Source organism: Danaus plexippus, assembly GCF_018135715.1.
Source record: "Danaus plexippus chromosome 22 unlocalized genomic scaffold, MEX_DaPlex mxdp_27, whole genome shotgun sequence".
Taxonomy (NCBI): domain Eukaryota; kingdom Metazoa; phylum Arthropoda; class Insecta; order Lepidoptera; family Nymphalidae; genus Danaus; species Danaus plexippus.
The window spans coordinates 3,621,382-3,642,417 of NW_026869855.1; the positions used below are offsets into that span (position 1 = coordinate 3,621,382).

The following is a 21,036-nucleotide window of genomic DNA, read 5'->3' on the forward strand; positions in this document are numbered from 1 at the left end:
TATTATCTTTGAGACTTCCAGACTTATCTTTTATTAAACTTTATCATAAAGTTATTAATCTCGTTAGTCTAGCCGCTAGCGTGTGAAACAGGGCGGTGTGTTGGTAAGAAATAAGAAGATACCTACAGAGGTTCATAATCTTCATACGTGATATCCATTTAGGTAACTCAGACGCCACATACAAGTTTTTATCATTGGACTGGTTTAAAGCCAGTAGATTTAAAATATTATGACGTACTATATACACACAAGTATATAAAATTAAAGAGACATTACAATACTGTTAGAAATATATTGTTATTATAATTATAATAAATAGTGGGTAAAATTACGAAAGTAATCTGTATAGATCTAATAAAAAATGGTCAAAACTTTTACATTTTTATGTGAGCATGAATTTATGAATTCCATGTAGTGAGGATATTATAAAATGAATAAAAGCGAATTATAGTAATAAATATGTTGTTAAGTCACGACAAGAAATAAAAATTAGTTGGCGTGGAATGTTAAAAACGTGCTAAAAGCCTAATGATGAATCAGAAACAAAAGGTACTTACAAGATTTATGGTATTACTTTGTACGATAAATTCATTGTGATGAGATATACAACATAATTGATTAAGAAGCACGAAGACGTAGGTAATTTGGCGAAAACATTGTCACAAATACTTTTTAGGTTATAATAAATAGTGAATTTAAATATCTACCAGCAATCTAATTCCGTGCTTCTAAGTAATTACTACGGGTCAATTCAAATAATAGTCATCTTATAAAGATAAGGACATATATATTTTTAACTAAACATATAAACGGATGATAAAACTTACTTTTTACGCCGGCCGGTCGATTTGTTTTCGGTTGGAAAGTTGAAGGATTCTCCAAAAATCCGATATTGAAAATCGTCTTCTTCATTACTTTGAAATTGCATCTCTTACACACTAGTTACGAGGCTCGCGACGAAATTACCCACCCTTATCATTTGACCTTAGTATCATTGCGAAACATAATCAATTTAAACCACTTACATTACACGTAAACATTAGAATAATAATTGACTAAATAATTTGCCGCGAAAAGTGTTATACCATAGACAATTTTATTTTTTAAAAAAGATCACAGCTGTAGTGTGTGCGGCCAGTACTAAGTGTGGACTGAGCGAGCGAACGACAAAGGGGCGAGGCAGGCGGGAGCTTGTCCCTCGGCTTGCCCCGGCAATGGCCGTGGAATTCCGATGTTAATGGTTTTCATTCACTTATTTAAAGGCATTTCCTGTAACTAGTTTTGCAATAAATACCATTTTTGGAAATTATTTAGAAATTCATGTATAAAAAAATATTTTTAAACAAGCATAAGTATATATGCTAATATTTGATATTAATAAATGACATCATCTCGCACCGGATAGTTCACTTCCAGCTTTAGAAACTTTAAATCGGCAACATGTTTGTCAATTCTATTAAAAAGACTGTGATCATTTGCAATTATTATAGCCTTTTTCAAAAGTAGCCTAATGATCCAATAAACAAACCTTTGGGACGTCCTAATTTTCTAATAATAGGTATATAACTACGTTTGAATATTTAAAAAATATATAATTATGTCAATGGAAAAAACGCTGCCTAAGAATGCTGTTTACGTAATGTTACCATTACTTGGCTTCACGTAACCTATCAAATATTGTAAATAAATAATTAATTTTAATGTAAAACAATAAAGTTAGACTGAGTATATAAAATAGAATCTTATATAATAATCGAGATAGTATTTATTTTTAAATAGAAATTAAAATTTACAATTCACTTGAGAATATTTTCTTTCTGGTCTCGATGGAATTATATAAATAAATATTCTTTAATCATAACAGTCAAAACATCTATAATATAGTATGAATAGGATAGAATCTATGACCTTTAATGAAATACCACCGCTTCACGAACTATGATGTCGCGTCAGCGTTAACGTGTGTTAAAATTTTTGAAATGAAACTTCTTATGCGACTTCTAACAAGGTTGCGTTAAACATTTACGCTCCAGGGGAACGGGGGGGGTACAAAAAGAGCAATAGGGAATGTGTAACTTGTAAGTAATGTTAATAAATAAAGATTATCTTAAAGAAACACTAAAAATTCCTTCAAAATCAATTTCTAACCCTTCCTGTTCTCATTCCAATATTACGAAGTGTAATTTCTTCCGTGCGAAGGACTCCACGCACAATTAATTTTGTATTAGTGCGTATATAAAACTTATACACTGAATACTTACGCTTCCTCCTTAATAATAACATAATCCTCTTCCACTTCAGTAGATAGTTTCGCTTGCAATGCCTTCAGCTTATCTATCTGGTGCTGTAGATATGATTTCGTGCCTTGCTCTTCCATGCTATAGATGACAAGATTATTTCTTTAATTATATACAATTCTATAATAGAAATTTTAAATAATTAATCTCGAGTAATTTTCATAATAATAAGTATGTAATAAAATTTAAGTAATTTTAATAAGTTAAAATTTAAGCAATGCTTACAATAGACTCGTACTCGATGTCATTAACCATTTTGTTATTTTTTATATTATTAAATCAACAAAATGTAGAAATATATCTACCTACTGTCGTAAAAAATATTTAAACAAAATAATGAAATAGATAATTTTTTTATTAATTTTCAAATTTTTACTTTCATTACCATTATTTACATTAAGTTTTCAAAACAAAAGTCAATTTTACATACAATTTTACACATGTTTTTTTTGAAACAATTTCGAATTTTAAGAACAACATCATATAATTAAATTATGAATTGAGATTGTGTTAATTCATTAATATTTTTTTTAGAATCTTATTTCTAAAGTAGCTTATATATATGTAAAAACTACTTTAGAATATGTATATATATATATATATATCGGAAAAACAACTATATCCTATGCTGTTATTACGCAACAATAGAGGTATATTTATTCTATCCAAAACGAAAGTATAATTTTATTCTCAAGAAATTACATTTTCAATGACATATCTAATTTAACGTTGGCATTATAAACAGTGCAGTTCCCTGTTAAATAGAAATAAAAAAAAAATCATTAAAAAAAAGAGAAACGAAACACTCATATTAACTTCCTATCATAAATACACGTGTAAAAATATTCCCAAGGAGATTTGATACAAAAAAATCTAGTACAATTTCTTTATACTAAAAAAAATTCACTGAAAAAACCAACGTCACCAATTGGTAGATTTAAAGTTTGTTTCAAATATATGATATATATTACAACAGCATTTTTAATGATATCACGAATAACTGTATAAAGTAAATATCATGTATAATGATGTATTTTATTATAGTATAAAATTACAGCTTAATAGTCGAAGCGCTTAAAATTGAATATAAATATCGAGAAATACGAAAATTGCACTTAATATGTTATAGACAAATTCATATATATGTACATTGGAGTAAATATTTGGTTGTCACTTTTTTTAATCTGTCAAACAAATTTAAATGAAATATCATTTAAATTCCCGCTTTTTCTTCATGGACTTTTGACATTGGCAAAATATTCCACGATTCCAGTGCGAATAAAGCCAAAGCGTAAAAAAATCTTCCTAACATTGATCGCGTTTGTACATAATTCTATTTTCACACAAAAAAATAAGATTACAATATAAAAATAAAAGTCATATAATGTTTTCATTTTAAATTTGGATTTATAATAAAACACTCCAGTCTCGTAATGATATACGTTAGGCATGTGTATGATTTAATTAATATATAATAAAGGTTTAAATAAACATCAAAAGTAATTTAATTAATAATATCAATAACGATGTATTTTTTTACTGACAAATGACAACGTTATTTATATATGTAAAGAACAATTCAGCACGAAACTGTCTCAAAATAGAATAACGAAATACAATAATGTTGTTCTTTAACAATATTAGGCGAATAAAAGGTAAACTAATGTAGTAATTACGTTTATAGACAGGCAATGTGCCTTTGTTATATATTTAATGCAGTTTCATACGTTTTACTCACGATAAAGATATAAGATTAACATTGGGTTAAACTTAACCTCAATCTCATTGACGAATGATTTAAATGTATATTTTATTCCGAATTATATCAATTCTTGAGAGCGTAAAACAAGAATAAGTATTATACTAAATGATTGCAGTGATTCTTGCAATTGCGTAATAATGGACGACATTGAACCTTGCAATATTTCTTCACACTATGTATAGTACTACTAAGTATTAGTTAACACGTATAAAGAATGGCATGATTTGAGATCTTTATATTATGTTTGCTATACTCGATTGTCAATATTAAAACACCTTTCAAAATATATATCCGTTAAATATTTAAAGATCAAATTCGAAGGAAAAACGTTAAACCAACGGCGAATACTGTTATTTAGTATACGAAAGTCTAAGGTTGTGCTATTTTGCGAGTGTTGTGAATCAAATTAAATGAGTAAATAACCATTATACAAGTAATAACTACGGATAAATGACTGAAACATTTTATTTATTGCAAGTAAATAAAGAAGTTTGGTTATAAAATCACGAGTGACGACACTATTGATCGAACATTAGTACACATACCTTGGTTTTGCATTTTTCTCCATATTACAAACTTCCTATTGGAATATGCCCATAGCAATATAGGCTGATAATTAAAAGCTTAAGTAATCTTTCTAGGAGATTTGGTAATAATAAAAAATTATAACACACTTAATTATTAAAAATAAATATAAAGTATTGAGTAAAATAACCACAGTTCGTTATTATTCGTTACAATCAAAACTGGAACTTATCTATCTCTTTCCTAAGGCAAGCTTATCAGCAATGAGAGAAAGAGATAGCGTAGAGTACTGTAAATAAACTCTGTGTGCCAATTACGTCAAGCGCCATCTTTATAAGAAATGAGGCAATATTTCGTCTATGGAATTTCTAATGTTGCCAGTGTACATTAAGGAATAACTGGTTTAAAAATATTTGTTTTTTTTAAAAAAAGGGTAATTATATAAAATACATCAGTATGAGAGTCAATATATATATATATATATATTTTAAATTAATAATTCTAATAATACCTTTGCACATTAAGACTAATTTATTATTTATCGATTAAAAAGAATTAGCTAAAATAATTTCTAAGAAACAACCAGGATTAATTTCCGTTTCGATAATTAATATGTTATTGAAATTTTACTATTATTTAAAATAAGACACACAGGTATTATTTAAGAAAAAAACATTGAATATTTTTATTGAAACATATGGATTTTAATTTTACTTTTAGATTTAACATTATTTATTTTGTTAAAACGTTATCTTATAAGAGATTAAATATTTCAAATATTTTCTATTTGTTTCTTAAATATATTTTTCTAATCATCTAATCAATTTCCGAATAGTTTTTTTTACTCATGCGTGTAAAACGTATAGTATTGTTACAATTATTATATGGAAAGAGCTAATCGCATACAATGCTGTTTAATTATTTTTTTTACCGAGGTTGTATTAACATATGATTTCTTATATTACAAGCGTTTCATAAACTAAAGTATGTAAAATAAGCATTTTTAATATGAGTTTAAAATTATATGAAATTCATATTAATATTATTTTTACATTCCACTTTGTTTAAATATTTCTTTAGTTGTAATCGCATCAAAATTTTGTATAATATTTATTAAAAATTAAGTCCTTGATAGAAGCTACTAGACAAATTAAATTAACAATTGTAATACAGAAAGTTATGGCAGAGAATCCGAACCGATCATGTTGATTTTTGACATATTTATAATTATTGATTAATTAAGAAGGTATTTGGCATTTGCATTATTACCATAGTCTTTTATGTCAACACTTTTTTTAAATTTGGAGCATATAAAATAATAAGTATTTCTATTTCAAGCTACCTACCGTAGGTATCCGTCGGTTTGACTAAGAAATAACAATAATTGATAGCGGAGTGGTAAATCAAATGACAGTGACAAGCAGTTTTAAATCTCATTCTTCAAGCACTTTCCTTGTTTTCATACTTAATAGCTTTAAAGCTTGAACAAAACATGTTTTCAAAAGAGGAACCATTCACTACAAGAATGCGTTACGAAACGCGAAAAATTCACTCCGTTAGTGATGCATTGGTGAATGCGAAATTTGCACTTTGTAAGTAAATACTTTTTATTATTAATGATCATCTATTTACCAAATTTCTTATATTTTCTTCTCTTTAATAGCTTTAAAGGATCCTTCCGTTTGGGGCGGAGGTTTATTTGTGTTTTATCACATTTTTGCATATTTAGAAGATGCCAAAGACAAGTTAAATGTGCCAGAACTCAAAAAAATATTTGTTGATCCAGTCATGGAGAGGTTTGTGCTTAAGAGTATTAAATTTAATGTTATAGATTTCATTAATTTTACGTCATGTGAAATTAATGTCACAATATGTTTACTGTAATCACATCTTTAATAAATATTTCAGAAAGAATGAATTTGAAGTGGACCTAGCAGAATATTTGGGTGAAGATTGGTCTCTTTTGCCAAAGTCACCCGAACTAGAGAATTATTTACAGCATTTAAAAAATCTGGAAAGAGACAAGCCTATTTTATTATTGGCATATATATATCATTTATATTTAGGCATGCTGAGTGGCGGTCAAATACTGGCTAAGAAACGTAATCTATTTGGGGAAGGTATTAATACTATTATATTATTATATAATTGAGTGTTAATCCTAATACTCAATAATAAAACCCTTATTAATTTGTATTTTCCTTCATAACATATCTAAAAGTTTCTGTAGTAATATTTACACAAAATATTTAAGTTTATTTTCTAAGACTGAACGTAGAAATAACTTGCTATTGATGAATATTTAATACATGTATGTTCATTTTCAATATATAAATAGATATCATGTTGTTGAAAAAGCCATAATTTAGTTTAAAAAAGTTTTTCTAATGCTTTTGCGGGTTTAAAAATATTGCCCTATAAAATTTTATTAATATCTCATAATGGCCTTAAAAAATTTATCATGCATTAAAATTTTATTGTAATACTTGATATATATTCAGCAGATCAAGAGAAACCTCGGAAGTATCAAGACAGAGTGACATGTTTCGGAAATGTTGACATCGGAGAATTGAAAAAGAAAATGAAACAGGCGATGAATGAAATCGCCGAAAACATGTCGGAGGATGAGAAACTTGAATTTATTGAAGAAAGCAATCATGTGTTTATAATGAATAATTTAGTTGTTAATTCTATTCAAGGACAGAGTCAAATTATTAATAGGATCCTGTATAAGTCATCTTTAGTCCTACTTTTTGTTGTTGGAGTTACAATAGCTTATAAAATGGTCAGATAAATTGCCATTCAGTGCAATTTATTCCTGTATCTATAAGTCAATGGAAGCCCTGATAAGTGATTACTATGACGAACCAAAGTATTGTTATTTGTTACTAATAATTTAGAAAGACATCATCATTGATTAGAATTAATTTTTTTAGTGCCATTAAAAATTTATTAGCTTTATTAGTCATTTGTACCTACAATCCCTATATACAGTTTTTTTTTATTAAACTAATACAAATTTTTAAAAATGTATTACGTTATATGCTTATGATAGTGGTATATAACGCAGTACTTATACAAATCTAGAAAAATTTTTTGTTTTGTCTTTTACAAGCCTAAAAGAATTAAATGTATATGTCTTTTCAGTTCATTTTAGTCACAATTTATACTCACTTACTTGCTAGGCAGCATTCTTTCTATTTGATATAGGAAAAAAATTTGCTTTGTAGACTTAGCAGTCGGACTCATAATTTAGAATGACATTCATATTACATAAAAAATAAAAGACTGAATACACCTAAATGTAATCGTAAATTTTATTATATCTGAATTACGATGAATTGGATCCTACAAGGAAATAATTTACAAAATATGTTTCTATTAAACAACTTAATATAATAAGAATAAATCTATTTATCATCTAAACGAGGGTAATGTTGGTGGATCCATTGCGAGGTCAATGAGTTCATCGATGTCATCGGAGTTCCAAAAAGATAGCTCCAACTAAAACAGTATTAGAATAACGTTTAGAGGTATATATTGATTAAGTTACTTCTTTAAATATGTTAAGTTGCTGGCACATGACTTGGCAAGAGACGATATATGCGCAGAATAAGATGCGCGACGAGGGAACGAGACGGCTCAATTCTGTGCTCGTGATTGGACGTTCCTGAATACATTTGCGAGCACTTAAATTCAACCCCTTGTTTAGGTTACTGTTACAAGTTTTTCGTTATTGATGAACATCAAAAGTGACCACTTTTTGTTGCACTAAGTGTACATGCGCAAACTTATCCCCACCACGTCAAAACCTTGCCACGTTATGTGCAACTATACCAGCTCTCGACTGATTGGTCCGATAGCATTACAAATTCAATTCTGATTGCTCCCTCGGCATCTGAAACTCCGTTCTGATTGGTCGATATATTCTTACCGGATCGTGATTGGCGCACGGCCTGCAGTGTAACGCTGCGTTACGGCACTCGCAGCGTGGAGCGGCACACGGCGTGACACGGGAAACTCTACCGCCGCAAACCGTCGAGAAACGACGGGCGGCCGCGCGGTCCGACTCTAACTTGGAACCCGCCCAGATTGTACCTTGTATTGTAACATAAATAAATTAACTTAATGGGTGTAATTTACAATTGGGGTCGAATACATATAAACCTGTAAAAATATTCCAGATTTTAACGTTACACCTATGGTAAGAACAAAAAAAAATTCTAACACGTCTATTTTACGTGTTAAAAGATTCAGTGGTTTATGAAAGTGTTAACTAATCAGAAGCAAATATTTATAATATTTTAAAATATAGCTGATTATAATTTTTAAAAATAAGAAAGGCTTGCTCTCTTGTCCTCGTGGCTTATTTGTACCATCACATAGATTTTAATAATAACCAAAACAATGGTCCCGTTAATCCGACATGGTCTGTTATCTGGGCCATGAAAGCTAAAAATATTTTATTTAGTTTTTAGTATTATTTTACTAATTATTATATATAGCAGGAAATAATAAGAAAAGATGATTTTCTGGCTGGCGAGGGATGACTAGAAAAATACAAAAGCCGCAATGGAATACGTTTAATGACTATTACGGATGAAAAGTTCTAATGACGTCACTTGTATGGAGCCATTTAATTTTATTTTTTTTTGCAAATGTGTGAAAGATGTTAGTTATGATAAGATATATCACCACTTCTACTAACGACCCACAAATTTGTGGTCCTTTGGAAGTCATAGACCAAAATGCTGCTAAAACACAGACAAGTCCGGAAGATTAGGGATCTGAGCGCCGTGGAATGAGTAAATAGGGAAATCAAAAGTCACACGAAGAATGACTTCTAGATATATAACAAACCAGGAAGTAATTTCAACTACTCCGCAAGCGGCCTAGATGCAATCAACGCCCTTGAGACGCGTTTGCAATGGGCTGAACAGAATAGTGCATCCTACAACGAAATACTACTTTTGGGGAGATTGATGAATGCTTTAATCTCACGTTTCAATAATGTTAAACAATAAAGAAGTTATGAACATTTGAATGCTTTTTACATTGATTGGTTAAAATTTTGATTGTTATAGTATGTGCATTCGTTTGTTCATAATTATTTCCTGATTTTTATCCTGATGTAAATTGTATGGCACCAGTGACGTTAATTTTATGATAAAGTAAACTCTAGCGTATTATTTAATACACTTAATTTCACCACAAAACGGAACTATTCTTGCACTTCGGAGAACACATATAAATTTTTGTATAGAATCTTATATTTAGATCTGTAATTTGTCGGATAACAAGGTAGACTTTTGTAAAAAAATGCGTAAAAAATCCTACAAAATCCTGTTTGTCGGATTATAGGAGTCTACTGTATATGTAAAATTTTTATACCATTAGTTTCTAGAGCCAATGAGCTACACAGTCCAAGTTTTTCCTTTGGTAATCTAACTTGTTTCTTCAACCCGGCGTCGCCTGTCAGCCGCTCGTAGTCTTTATTAGTGTAGGCGACGGAATTATCCATTCCTAAGAAGTAAGAAGTATAAATATGATAAATAGTTCCAGAAGAATTTTTCAGTATCGAAAGTTTGTATATAAAACAGAATATTAATATATATTTAAGATTTTGTTGACGGATTTTATATAGTTTTATTTTATACGGTGATAGGCTTTAATGTCCTTTTGGCGTCTAATAGTGTCCATAGATATTAAACCGTTGCGAGGAAAAATTTTTAGTGTAACTAAAAGTGTACTAACTCGATGAATATAAAGTTAACATATTTATTCAAAGATGATCTTCTTTAAGAGAATTGTATGTAAAAAATCTTCGATTTATACCTCCCTACTTTTTGGTATCGACTTTTTTGAGAGAATTAATTCTTACCAAACAAATATTTAGCGACTCGTTTCTTTGAAAGTGAAAAATCGCCGTCCATAAGTATGTGGAGCGTGATCGAGTTCTCCATTAAATTGTGGTAGATGGTTGAGTAGTCCAACTGGGAAGCAAAATTTTATGTTCACTGCTTATAAGATGTTTTTACGACTTTTCTTCTGTATACCAACTGTATTAGTAAATGATGTCCAAGATCTTGTACATTCTGAGAGGATACTTCTTGGACATTTTAAGAGCGAGTTTTTTTTGGATGTTTTTGTATCTTTAATTTCTTTAACTTTAAAGTTTTCGTAAAATAGTTTTAAGTATAGACAATTCTAATGTAAGTTCTCGGACATTTTCAGAGTATAGTTCCTTGGAGATTTAACAGCACTTCTATACATCTATAGAAGAGTTTTTGGATATTCTAAGAAGATATTTATTTTGAAACTTTGATCGATCTTAATAACTAACCTCCTCTCCGCTGCCACACGAGCGGCACGGGAACAGTATGACAATTCGAGGTACGCCCGCTCTTAGGGGCAGGGTGCTCACTGTCTGTAGAGCACGCAACGCCTCCGAGGACCGGTTACGGTCAGCTGTTGACTTTTCTAACAATGACATAATCAGATGTTAGAGAATATTCAACAACAAAAAACAAAATAGTTTGATTATTTCAAACAACTTTAAATTAAATGGTTTTAAAAGTTAAATGATATAGAGCGACAACTACGAGTGAGTAGATTTCGAAGCTGGGACATTCAGTTATTTTGTCCCTACTAGATTTGGTGAAATAAACATACTTTTATTTCTAATATCGGGATAAGAATGTCATAAATTGAGCTTTTTTTTCACACGTACTAATCGTGTATTGTAAAATTTTAATCAAATTACTATTTGCCTTAATAATGTAACAGAAAGGGATCAACAATATTAGAGTGAATTCTCACCGATCTGGAATGCTTCAAAATATCTCGGTATATCAACCGCGTCTGTGAACGGCTTGTTGTTGACGTACAGAGCTCGAGCGCGACTGAACACGCCGCGACCTCCGTATACAACTACAGCGTATCTACAAATGTATCATCTTTATTTAATTATTACTATATTTGTTGTTTAATTTTGTAGCTAGATTGGACTTTACAAAAAAACCTTAGGAATATATTTTTTACAATAAATTGCAGGAGTGAGGTATACATATATCTATACAGAATTGTTTTTGTATAACTTTCTGAATGAAGTGGAAATCTTTTAGTTAATGCCTGTTCTTAGGATAAGTAAGTAAAAAAAATGGACACAACGAGACGAAACCTCTTAGCATTCATTGGATTCACCGTGCGGGTGCCGGGTCCATCGAGTTGCAGGAAGAGGAGCTTCAACAGCGCCTGGGACTTGCGACCCAGGTGTAGGTTTAAGGGATCCCTATTTAACGCGTATTAAACGCTCAGCTCCACTGTCCAAGCTCCTCTCTCTACCTAACCAAATTTGATTACTTACCTGTTATCAGAGAACCCATTTCCTTGCAGTTTGCTGTCCAATGTCTCCACGAACAAATCGATGTTTTTGGCCTTACGTATATTTTTATTACAGTTCTGGGCTTCAACCACGAATACCACATCCATTGAAGATGGAATATTCTGGAGTTGGAGAAATGATCCTTCTTCTATGATGTCTCCTGTCGGTGTTGTACACCTGAGAAGGTTTATGAAGGACTGTGTATGATGATAATTTTTCATAGCCATCATAGTATCTTAAGATATTGCTTATTATTGTTATACTTAACCAGCAAATTTGTCTATTTTTCCTTGTTTGTTGGGTGATCAGAAGCAAACTCGGACTTATACTCATTATTTTTGAAATGTTATGTTTAGTCTTCAATAGGTGATAAGTCTTTTAAATTCCTTATTATATCATCTTTTTTAACAAAACCTGACTAAATGTTTTTCAAACTAGTTTTAACAAACTGAGTATAGATTTAATATTTATATATATACTACTTTTTGGTCGCGACTCTCACCGCGTGAACATTAGATTTCCGCTCAGAAAGAAATGTATAAAAGGTATTAAAACAATACATTTAGTAGCCTACATTGCAAGGTTTTTATTTTAAATAACCTAGATAAAAATCAATCGAAAAGGATATCCATCACAAAATACATATTTCATAAAATAATCCTTAGAGAACAAAGATTTTTTTAAATAAATTATAGCCTATGATTTTTTCTGATGTCTAAGCCACATAACTGGAATGTTTCATACGAATTGGTTCAGTTGTTTTTGTTTGGAACGGTAACAAACATCTAGCATAGATACTCACTGGACACAGTGATCTGGTATATGCGCTGGCACGTGCTGGTGTTCGCATAGCTGGAGGTATGCACCTGCCAGGGAACAAGCGTCCGCTCCCGACATACACTCAGAATGGAATGGAACGGCATCGATCTAGAAGGTAGGACTTAATTTAGTCTAGCTTGAGCTTGAGCTTAGAATTAGGCTAAATATATTAAATTAGGTTAGTAGTCACTAGTTTTTCTCTTTAGATTTATTTCAGTTCAGAATTTCAGTACAATTCTGTTATTTCAGTTCAGAAACCAAGGTTATATATCCGGTAGATTGTAACACACAAAATATATACACTGTCCTTAAACAACAAAACGCTAAGTAGCTTCATCAGAAAAGGTGGTAATATTTTTTCTTACCGTGTATAATTAAATAAGTTAATCAATAATAGCGTTAAAGCGTTCCCTAATTATTTTATATGATAGTCGATTTTTAATAATTCCAACATATTGATATCAAGGAATACATGAAGAATTGTTCATCACTCACCAATGTGAAGCAAGGATGAAGCGGCGATACTTTATTCCTGAAGAATTTATCACAGGCCGTGTTATTTGTTCTATCAGCGATGGTCCCGTTGCTGTGCCGAATAGCCCATGATTTTGACAGAGCCTGTTTATCTGTCTGCATGATACCGGAGGGTAGTTGCAGTTCATCGTACTGTTCATTATTGTACGTTCCGAGGAGACCGCCAAGACTAGCGTAGAACCAACCTTTAGCAGAAAAAATACACATTATTAGGATTCCCGAAACCCAATACGAAAAATAATGTGACTAAGGAAGATTTTTTTTATTTATTTCTTTTCAATTTCATGTAAGCTAAAAGAGAATTAACTGTATGTAGTTCACAATCGCTTAATTCAGTAGATTTCTTTGATTTGCGTATATACAATAAAACACCTAATTTATTTTATACATAGGTACAAATTTCATAGCTACGTTTTCGATCTTTATAGTATTTTGATAATCGCTCCTGATGGATTAATTCGGTAGATTTATTTGATAGGCAAATGCGTTTACAAAACGCCTAGTTTTATTTGATACATAGATACCAGTTTCATAGTAGTTTTTAATATTGCCATTTAAAGAATTAAGGAATGCATTTTTAATTACTATTTCACACGTTGTTCCTTAATTTGAATAAAAACATTCAATTAAAATTCGAGATAAATAATCCATTGTGGTATGAAAATTCATACTAAAATGCTGTTTTAGTTTTCAACCCACCTTTTGTGCATTAAACAATTTCATGGGCAATAACGAATTAAAAAAATATATATGTGAAAAACTCAACCTACCCGCGACTTCTAACTTGCATGTATGGTACAGTAGATTGCACTCCACTCCCAAGCCGCTGTGACCCTCGACTGATATGATGTCAGTCTGTCTGTCTACTATCAGATCGTCAATCACCGCGGGTAGATTCAATGGCATTGTCCGACCGAGCGACACTTGCTGGAATATAGACATTTTTTAAATTAAAATTATCATATAATTTAGCAATATAAAGACAGATAAAATGTAGGACAAAGAAGGCTTTCTTCAGATATATTACTTTGTAGGATAAGCACAAATTTCTGTATTATATATTGAATTGAATTTTGTACTAAGCTTTCATTTTTGGCCAAAAATAAATCTTTAACAAATTTTTATGTTTATGCTTTATGTACATTTTTAATGTTTTATTTATATATTGTGTATTGTAATATTTTAAAAATATTATATAATTTGTTATAGAGACAGGTATAGCTTATAGCGTTTTAAGCCTACTATCTCATTAGTTATATAATAGTAGATATAATACTAACAATTTTCATACAATCAATTCTCACCTGTCTGTACAGGTCGATAAAGACCAAATTCTTCTTCGTCAATATAACTAGATCATATCTCCCCTGATCGTTACTTTCCATTAGTATGGTGAAGTTGTTTTGTCTGTAATCTTTAGTCAGGAGGAAGGTCCCGGGTTCGGTTACCGTGAATACTTGTTTGTCGAAGGTCACCAGTGTTCCTTGAGCCGTCATCATTGCCATACCTAAAAAAGTTTTTTTTGCTTAGTCATTATTTATACATAAGTATTGTGAAAATAAAATCAGAACATCATAGATTCCATAAAGGTAGGATTAATTTAATTTACGGCTTTAAAACGTAGCACACTTAGCCGAGTTATCTTTTGTCTTTTTTTCCTTTATAAATGTGTTTCGTAGGTAATAAAAGCATTTTCATACATTTGAACCACAATAAATACATATTTGTAAAACCTTCTGATTTGGTCAGGTAATTTGTATCCAATTAAAGTAATTTACCCGCAAAAGGTGGCAGGATATTATTGAAGTCCATATAGGGTCTTATATCGTAGTAATAGGCCCATATACTCCTGTTACTGATCAACCATTGGTCCATGAAATCTCTGACAGCTTTGTATTCCGATATTTCACTGAAGTCTGGTGTCCTGTTGAACGCGTGCCACGACATCGGTAATTTCTGTTCAAGAATTATTTCACCCTTCTGCGGATCGAATATAAAGTTCGTTTTGGGAGTTCTGTGTCTGAAAAATTAAAAAAATGTCACTGAATGAGGATATAACTATATCAAGATTTTATATGAGTTTGAATGATTTTCCAATCATTTATGTTTGTTGTATGAAATATGTAAATTTTCGATACTTACAGTTCTTCGTATTGTAGTGCGGTTTTCGCGAGGTCGGTGACCTTCGCGTAAACGATTCCCCAAATTTGGTCCAAAGCTTCGCCGATCAGGAAATAGTCATACCACCATCGAAGACGGACGTAGGCTTCATTGTACTATAAGGAATTGTAAAAAATAAAAAAAAAAAACAAGCAATAAAAATCAAAATTCAACCAATACTTTAGTGACAAATTTATTTATAGAAAAGATATCGTTCAAAGGAGAATATAGACGAGCCAATATCAGAAACCTACTTTTTGGCTTTTAATATAAAAACTATAATGGTTATATTATTATTATTTTTATTATATTAATATCAATATGTTGTGTTGTTTTATGTCCTACTACAGTTACGTGAAAGTCGCTTGAAATGTGTTATCTACCTTCTCCCTCACGTAGACCACTTGCGGAGTCTTCAGGAAGTTTTCCCAGGCGTTCTTGAATTCATTGAACAACTGTTTGAATTCTTCGGTAAACGGAATGTATTTTTCTATTTTCGCCCAAATAACATTAACCAGTTTCTTGGTGTACTTCTTTATGTTTGTTATGATGTCGTTGTGTATGAGGTCTTTGTATATGCTGGAATAAAATACGCCAATATACGCTGTTCATACAAATTATCTATTTGTATTTTCTGTTTAAATGAAGCTAATGTATTTCGGATATACTACGAGATGTCTCGTCTGCCCGTGATCACGGATTATGTAGTTTTAAAATAATAAAATCCGCGTAGTATATCCGAAATATATTAGTTTCATTTGAATGAACAAAACTCGCGAAAATCTTAAATCTCATTATTGTATTTTCTGTGATAGTAAAATATCTAATAAAACAAAACTCACCGATCCATTTCGTGACCGAACGTCGAGACGTAATTGAAGTAAGGCGTATCCGTCAATTCGTGGGTCCTCTCATGGAAAAAGTCCATTATGCCTCGCCAGATAGTCACAACAAACGCTTCACTGTAGTGGACCACTTTGAAGAACAACGGCTCTATGGACTTTAGTAAATCGTGCCAGTATTTCGACAATCTCGTGGTAGCGTTGACCCAGGTCTCTTCCCAGTAATCCAAAAACTTCATGTGCAGATCTCTAATGAAGTTGTCGTATTGTAATATCATGGCTTCCAGTTTATCCGACACGAGCTCCATCAAGTCGGCTTCCAGGATTTTGTTGACGGTTTCCAAGAAATTAGCGTACGCCTTCTTTATTGAATCAACGACGTATGTTAGGCTCTGTTTGATGGACTGACTGGTGTTGCCCATCATTCCCCACATGTCGTTTACGAATCCGGGCAAACTTTCCAAATGATTCCTTATAGCCATTTCGTCTAGAACGTAATACGTGAATTCCACTATATCCTTAACGTAAAAGTCATTGTGATCGTACGATTCTTTCAAGAAGCCTTCGAATTCGTCCAAATCGTCCTTAATAACGTGTAAATCGTTCAAATCGTCTAGAAACTCCCGGACCCTCGGCTTCGCATCGCTCCATATATTCCTTAAAGCAAGATGAGCTTCCATCGGAGCTTCTTTGATAACGAGTAATGTATCATTGATTTGCTCATATAATATCTTCAGTGTATATATAGCTTGTGATTTAGCCTCGCTGAATATTTCCGGCCGCCATACTACAGCGCTGGTTAGAAGGCGTGAGTGATTCAAACGTATGTAAGAAGCTAGATCTACGGTTGTGACGTCATCGTAGTTCCTCCACGAGTCTAACCTTGCAGATCTAGTGTCTATGATTTTGCCTATCAAGTGGTATGATATATCTGAAAAAGAAGTACGTGAAGCGATAGCATAAAAATCTTAAAATGTTAATTTGATGGAATTATAACACTTTAAAATACCCAAATCTTTTCTGAATACAAACATACCCTTATTTATTGTATATAGAAGGAGCTACTTATTTTAAAACACAACAATTTGAACAATAATTTTGGGAGCTACAGAAATTAGTACTAATTTACTATAACACTTAATTATTATCACATAGCTCTAAGCTCACCATCAGTGCTGTTGTAGTGCGCCACCAAAGACTTATCCACCATTGATAGTTCAGCTACTAAGGTGTCGTTGGCGTTGGGTCGTCGGATCAAACCACTTGCTATATATCGAGGGTAAACCAAAGACCACGTGCCATTCATCTTGTAGAAGTAGGTTTCGTTTGCACGCTGAATAATTAAACAATATATGGTCAGTGAAAACGACGTGTTTGAGCGTATATTGCACAAATCTTTAGGTTATATTAGTTTTACTATTTAATTTTAGAAAATTATCAAGGCGGGTGAGAATATATGAGGAAAGAGAGGGTTGCCATAATTCAAAAGTCACATGTTTATGTTCTGGCAATTCTCTGTTCCATGTAATGTATTTTGAAATTTAATTTAAGTTTATGATTTTATTCTTTATGTTATCATGTCAAAGAAGCTTAAGTAATAAAATAATAAATTAGTACAAAAAAAAAAACTTAAAAGTTCTCTAAACTGTCTTACGATTTTAAGGAATCCGATTTATTGAAATGAAAACTATTGTTTTAAATATAAAATACAAATTTAAAAGATAAAATAATATAATAATAACATCACCTCCCAGGTAACGCCGCTATTATTTAAATCTATCAATAGTTTGTTGCTTCTCAATTTCTCATAGAACATAGATTTCTGGAATCTGTAGTAGTTGTCTATGAAGTACCAGCGGCTGTGGATGTTTATGTCCGATTTCATATCCAAATCCAGGCTCGTGGCCGGATGAGTGCATCTTAAAATGTATTTATAGTCTCTGATTGGTCCGTTGGAATTATCCATGAGTATTGATTGCACTTTCAAATACTCCTTCTCGTAGTCCGAATATTGCAGTTCCATAGACAGATTTGACATCACCGACGCCGTTGTTAGATATTGGCCTTTGAGTGTTACATCCTGAACGTAAAATATATATATAATTATGAACCTTAACGGTAGACCCAAATAAAAGATAATACATTGAAAGATATACTAGTAAAATAAAATAAAAATATCACCTTTCTGAAAGATGGGTGGGATAAGGCTAGATACATATCATGTAAATTCCCTCCCTCCATCGCTGGATTTTCCCATTTGCCTTTCAACTCCGCAGTCTTGTTCTCACCTCTGACATCCCACAGTAATACAATATTACCATCTAACAGAGCATCCTGTAGACGGTACACTCCACGAGCTTGGAACGTTCGCCTTGGATACAGGATGTTCAGAATTATGTTCTGAGATTCTGTGTCCGCCTGTGTCATAATTCATATATGAAAATTTCTTCACAAACAGTATTAACGTTAAAAAACTTCTAATAATTAAGAAGGATGCTTAGAAATGAGGTTGGCACAGGGAATTCAGATAGCACGTTTGCTTGTAATGTAATATGATAATTCGTTTTAGAATTAATTTGTAATTGTTCATATAATTGATATACCTCACTCATGTTAGTAACATGTATGTCGTAATGTATCCACACGTCCTCGGCCCACGTGACTTTGCTGCCCTGTTTCAATTCCTTATCAGCCGCTTCGTATTTGTTCTCGAAGTTCCAGGTTCGATTCCCGTGAATTGCTGTTAATTTTATCTCTTTGCCGATGTCGTATGTGTGAGTATCTAGTTTTCCCGTCACGTTGAATTTGGTTGCGTTCAGTAAGTGGAATACTGTCGCTTGTTTTACGTCCTGTGGGAAGTTTTAGAAATTATAAAAATTGTTCCAAATATGTTTAGAACTTTATATTATTCTTTGTCGCTTTAAATTTAAATACTTTAAATGTTAATTTAGTTTTAATGAAATACTTACAACATTACCAGTCTCATCGTATTCGTGGATATATTTAACGCCTACTGGTGTATGTACGTTTTCGACCTCTATGTTCATAGTCTCAAGGTCCAAATTCCTCTCACTCTTACTAAGTACCTTATTAAACGAGCCCTTCACGAATCTCTCTTGATCAAAATCTATCGTTGCATTACCATTGCTTGTTTTTTCTTCCTCTATATAATAATATTTCGTGTTGACCAAGTGTTTAGTGTTCAATGGAACGGAAAGTGATATAGTGCCGGTTTGAGTGAATCCTTTGTCAAATTTTTTGTAAACGTGCGTCGTGTTAACTGTAGCAGATTTGTTTGGCCAGAACAAGTCGACTTTGTTGTCGGAAATCTCTTCAGCGTTATTTATCTGTGGAACGTATGTACAAAAATAGGTTGTCATAGAGAAGTACAAGTACATTAACATAATAACTTTGAAGGTTCTATTATAAGGTAAATTATTATTTTAACTTTATGTTAGATTTGGGTAAAATGACTTGGCCAAAAATACTAATAAATAACCATTTTTAATTTATTTTAATACGACCAACGTCCAGTAGTTATTTTTATTTCTTTTTTACCATTTTAAGTTTTTTTACACATTAATATTTTTCAAGAATTTTCTAGCGACAATTTTTTTTTTCCAAATATTATATCGATGTTCCTTTAAAAACGTTAGAAAACATATGAATTCAGAGAAATATTTTAACTGCACAGGATATTTTATCGCTGTAAGGGTATTTTTTACATATTAAGGACGTAAAAACAGATTAAATTATAATACGTACATCAAATATGCTCTTGAGCCAGGGCAGTGTAGTGAATGGTGTTGTCATATTGAAGTATCCATCAGTGTGCCTGACACCGCCGTACGTGATATCTACCTCACCGATTTGTCTCGTACCGGGTGCATGCATGCGACCTCTAAATATTTTACATGCAGTTATTAGAATGAAATAATTTAAATAATTAAATAGCACACAAGTTGATAAAAGACTTTCAAAAACATCGTTTCTGAACTAACTTTACTAACAAGTGATATATGAAAAATACGCAAAAAATATAGAAAAATGTATCGTACGTGCATATTCAGAGAGTTAATTTGTACGGAGAATATTAATTATACTCACTTAACAACTTGATACCCGTGAACGAAATCCCTTTGATACGAGCCTTTTAATTTGAAGGTATTTTGCGTTTCGTGCAAGGGAGTGTTGAGCGAGTACTCGATGTACTTAGATCCGTTCACATCCCATTTGTACGAAACGATATTGTCTATGCTCTTGTGCTGGGAATTTGCCGTCCAAATGACTGTTGCGTTACCATCGAAACTCTCCGCCAGGCTCAGCAACTTAAACAGGACATTGGTAGTTTATTAGTCAACATGTAAATTGATTTTTTAATATTGGGGATTTTTTTTTATTAGCACCGAGAATATTTAATGAAACTTCGTCCAATTCTGGAGTTTTGTCGTGATTGATTAAGAAACAATCACAAACAATCGCTTAAATGTATACTAACTTCTGTTTGAGATATCGTCTGTGTTGACATTTTTTTTTTTTGGATTAAGAGATTATCAGATAATTTCTTTAAAGATACATATTGCAAGCAATTGGCGACATATTTGCCTATGCTGTCAAGCTATCTGTTATGAGACGAAACTTCTTAGCAATCCATGGTATCACCGCGCGGGTGCCAGGGCCATTGGTACAGGGAGAGGAGCTTCAACCGTGCCT

General features: G+C 31.8%; 3 protein-coding genes across 6 annotated transcripts in view; 1 reads left to right on the forward strand and 2 right to left on the reverse strand.

Moving 5' to 3' along the window:
- The window catches only part of LOC116773431 (myb protein), a 34,038-nt gene extending 29,231 nt beyond the window's left edge, over positions 1-4,807 (reverse strand). The window contains exons 1-2 of one of the 3 annotated variants that reach the window (XM_061528711.1): positions 4,605-4,805; positions 2,262-2,378 (exon numbers count right to left, since the gene is read on the reverse strand). In XM_061528711.1, coding sequence (XP_061384695.1) covers positions 2,262-2,378; positions 4,605-4,627 — 140 coding nt within the window. In that variant the 5' untranslated portion in view covers positions 4,628-4,805. Of the gene's footprint in view, positions 1-827; positions 1,197-2,261; positions 2,379-4,604 lie in introns of those variants that run through there. The other 2 variants (XM_032665858.2, XM_032665859.2) reach the window with 2 other exon arrangements.
- A 1,014-nt stretch (positions 4,808-5,821) lies between these two features.
- LOC116773433 (heme oxygenase 1) lies at positions 5,822-7,545 on the forward strand. 2 transcript variants are annotated; one of them, XM_032665862.2, is made up of 4 exons: positions 5,822-6,176; positions 6,248-6,380; positions 6,493-6,704; positions 7,089-7,545. In XM_032665862.2, the coding sequence occupies exons 1-4, from the start codon at positions 6,077-6,079 to the stop codon at positions 7,376-7,378; spliced, it is 735 nt and encodes a 244-aa protein (XP_032521753.2). In that variant the 5' UTR covers positions 5,822-6,076; the 3' UTR covers positions 7,379-7,545. The 2 variants fall into 2 exon arrangements, with proteins under 2 accessions (XP_032521753.2, XP_032521752.2); XM_032665861.2 differs by having other exon boundaries at positions 5,825-6,176; positions 7,086-7,545.
- A 332-nt stretch (positions 7,546-7,877) lies between these two features.
- The window catches only part of LOC116773397 (apolipophorins), a 43,317-nt gene continuing 30,158 nt past the window's right edge, over positions 7,878-21,036 (reverse strand). The window contains exons 48-69 of the mRNA XM_061528757.1: positions 20,431-20,651; positions 20,089-20,224; positions 19,293-19,670; positions 18,927-19,172; positions 18,505-18,741; positions 18,071-18,403; positions 17,491-17,656; positions 16,324-17,254; positions 15,865-16,060; positions 15,464-15,597; positions 15,100-15,341; positions 14,626-14,828; positions 14,092-14,248; positions 13,283-13,506; positions 12,771-12,895; positions 11,951-12,145; positions 11,404-11,525; positions 10,928-11,064; positions 10,466-10,577; positions 9,976-10,107; positions 8,519-8,682; positions 7,878-8,088 (exon numbers count right to left, since the gene is read on the reverse strand). Of these exons, the coding sequence (XP_061384741.1) occupies positions 8,002-8,088; positions 8,519-8,682; positions 9,976-10,107; positions 10,466-10,577; positions 10,928-11,064; positions 11,404-11,525; positions 11,951-12,145; positions 12,771-12,895; positions 13,283-13,506; positions 14,092-14,248; positions 14,626-14,828; positions 15,100-15,341; positions 15,464-15,597; positions 15,865-16,060; positions 16,324-17,254; positions 17,491-17,656; positions 18,071-18,403; positions 18,505-18,741; positions 18,927-19,172; positions 19,293-19,670; positions 20,089-20,224; positions 20,431-20,651 (4,878 nt within the window). The 3' untranslated portion in view covers positions 7,878-8,001. The remainder of the gene's footprint in view (positions 8,089-8,518; positions 8,683-9,975; positions 10,108-10,465; positions 10,578-10,927; positions 11,065-11,403; positions 11,526-11,950; positions 12,146-12,770; positions 12,896-13,282; positions 13,507-14,091; positions 14,249-14,625; positions 14,829-15,099; positions 15,342-15,463; positions 15,598-15,864; positions 16,061-16,323; positions 17,255-17,490; positions 17,657-18,070; positions 18,404-18,504; positions 18,742-18,926; positions 19,173-19,292; positions 19,671-20,088; positions 20,225-20,430; positions 20,652-21,036) is intronic.

Excerpts from the sequence above, each read along its gene's own strand:
- LOC116773433 (XM_032665861.2), top strand. The coding sequence starts at position 6,077 with ATGTTTTCAAAAGAGGAACCATTCACTACAAGAATGCGTTACGAAACG. Across the intron at positions 6,177-6,247 it reads GAATGCGAAATTTGCACTTT|CTTTAAAGGATCCTTCCGTT; the intron begins GTAAGTAAATAC and ends TCTCTTTAATAG. Across the intron at positions 6,705-7,085 it reads ACGTAATCTATTTGGGGAAG|CAGATCAAGAGAAACCTCGG; the intron begins GTATTAATACTA and ends ATATATATTCAG.